The 2,477-nt window shown below is 51.4% G+C and overlaps 1 protein-coding gene across 1 annotated transcript; it reads right to left on the reverse strand.

The window, feature by feature from the left end:
• Window positions 1-948: 948 nt before the first annotated feature.
• Window positions 949-1,928, reverse strand: LOC119585485 (segmentation protein even-skipped-like; the record flags this gene model as incomplete). The annotated part of the gene is given in 2 exon segments (XM_037934131.1): window positions 949-1,510; window positions 1,644-1,928. Coding segments are annotated over 2 exon segments (737 nt in total), but the record flags the coding sequence as incomplete, so codon positions are not given.
• Window positions 1,929-2,477: the final 549 nt, after the last annotated feature.

Consider the following 2,477-nt stretch of genomic DNA (forward strand, 5'->3'; position numbering starts at 1 on the left):
TCATATGTTTACCAGTATAAATATTATGTGAATTGCTAATGTTCGAGAATCAGAGAATGTACTTGCACTATGTTCATTTAATATACAAAAGCCCTGTTATTTGTAGATTCATACTTAGCTTTCTGTATATACTTATTATTCATTGACTTGTTATATATGTAAGCATTCTTTACTAGTCTCCATTTTTACTCCTTTTATTATAATTATATTCTGTAGATGGCATTTTTATTTCTGTAGGGAAAGGGGACAGTAGTAAGAATCAAACGAACTAGTATAGTATAAAGTCATTTTATTTATCAACATATAGATAACCTTTGGATAAAAGATAGAAAAAAATAAATCACAGGTGGCGCTGAAGATTCTCCTCTTCTTGGTATCATTTTGCGTCTGGAACAAACTCCTTCGTTTTGACTTCACCAACTTCGTAAAAAAATGTATGGGCCTATCGAGCATTTTTTTTATTTTATTGTACTGGAGATAGTTTAGTGGCTAGATTCTTGAGGTAGGCCTATGAAGTCGGGTTTCTCCGTCGAAAGGTATGCCTAAACGCGTGCCAGCGGTTCGTCATCGTAGGGTTTGAAGAGCTTGGGCGCGCTGGAGGTGGCGCTGACGGAGGTCTGGACCGGCGAGCGGGAGGTCGTGGACTGGGGGGACGCCTCGCCCTTGGGACTGCTGCTGCACACGGGGGAGAAGCTGCTGGTCGTGAGGGGGGACACGGAGCGGCTGTCGGGGCTGCTGGAGGTCGTTCTCGGGGGAATCACCACGGGGGAGATGGTCGTGGCGGCCGAGAGGGAGGAGGGCTGCGACGCCAGGCTCTGCGCCAGGGAGGGGTACATGAGGCACACGCACAGCTCCTTCGGCGACGTCTGCGCGGGGCACGTGGGGAGGTGACCGGCGCACATTGCGGCGGCGGCGGGGTGGGGGAGCATGGGGGCGGGCAAAGTGGGGGAGAGGGGATGGTGGGGGGCGTCGGCTGGGAGGGAGTAGGGTGGGGAGAGCATGGGCGGCTGTGGGCGGGGGTAAGGGGCGAAGCGGGCGAGGGAGGATGGCGTGGTGGGCGTAGGGTAGGCCAGGTGCGGGGCGGTGTAGGGCATTGGCGATCCGGCGCTGACTCCTGTGGGCGTCCAGGGGGCGCTGGGCATGGAGGCTGCCGGGAGGTAAGGAGGATAGGCTCCTGAGGCTGCTGCGGCGTGGAGGAGGTAGGCTGTGAGGGCGGGGTCGGCGTAAGGCCAAGACACGGCCATCCTCTGACGCTTATCCTTCATCCTGCGGTTCTGGAACCACACCTTGATCGTGGCTTCGGAGAGTCCCAGCTCCTGGGCCAACTCGCAGCGTCTGGGGCGGCTCACGTAGTTCTCCCGAAGGAACTCCTTCTCCAGGCGGGCGATCTGCTCCCGCGTGAAGGCCGTCCTGTAGCGGCGGAGTTCGGCGGCGTTCTGGCCTGTGGGAGTGGACTTCGGGGTCGCTGAGGCCTTGTCGTCGGCGGAGGCGTCACTGGGCTTATTGGATCCTGAGGAGGAGAGAGGGAAGGGCACGTTAGTCTCGAAAACAACAGGCGAGATCGGACTTTCATGGAATGTAGGCTTATATACACACACACAACTATTTGTCCAAAATCACTCGAGTTCAGAAAGGGAACTTACCAAGTTGTTCGTCCTTCGCGAGGTTCTTTGACTCCTGCAGTGTGGGTGAAGGCGGAGTCATGCTTCCTGCTGGAGGGCTGCAGGGGGGGCTGACGGGGACCTGCTGCCCCACCAAGAAGGAGAGGCGCTCCTCAAGGCCTCCCATCATCTCCGAAGTGACGCGGAAGGGCTGCATGTTCTCACACTTGAACTTCTAGGTCTGATAATCACTCGTGCTAAAATATCCTGGGTTTTACAAGGTTCCAAACGGCTACGAATCCACAATGGTTGTAATTTCACTGTGCGATGATGTGGAATGACTACCGACTGGCTGTCTCGGCGGCTTATGAACCGTCTGGGCTCGGACGATCATTGCGCTCATTGGCTGAGGAGATCTCGGGGGGCGGGGCGTAAGAGAGGCGGTCATGGACGACCCTCCAATCAGCGCAGCTCTTGACCCTCCATGCTCTCTGGTGGGGCTTTATGATTATTCTGAATTATGATCATGAACGAAAATTTTCTCTTCTCTCACTTATTCAGTAGAGTGATCATTATTTTGTAACTACAGCGATCGAATATATCTAAGAACGGGAAAATAACAAAATGCAACCAAAGACACTTTGTTCTTTCCCTTCAGCGAAAAAGAAAATTATTATTCCCATATGGATCTCGCTCTTTCAAATAAGCATTGATATACAGGTAAATTTTCTCGAAATTTGTATCAAGGGGAAGTGAAGATAAAATATTTTACGAATAATCACAAAAGGATCCGAAAAAAAAGTTTGATGTAAATGTTAATGCACCTTAACTGTCTTTCCTTATCTAGAAGTAATTTTATATTCGACATAGGATTTC

The sequence above is a fragment of the Penaeus monodon genome, chromosome 19 (assembly GCF_015228065.2).
Source record: "Penaeus monodon isolate SGIC_2016 chromosome 19, NSTDA_Pmon_1, whole genome shotgun sequence".
NCBI classification, from domain to species: domain Eukaryota; kingdom Metazoa; phylum Arthropoda; class Malacostraca; order Decapoda; family Penaeidae; genus Penaeus; species Penaeus monodon.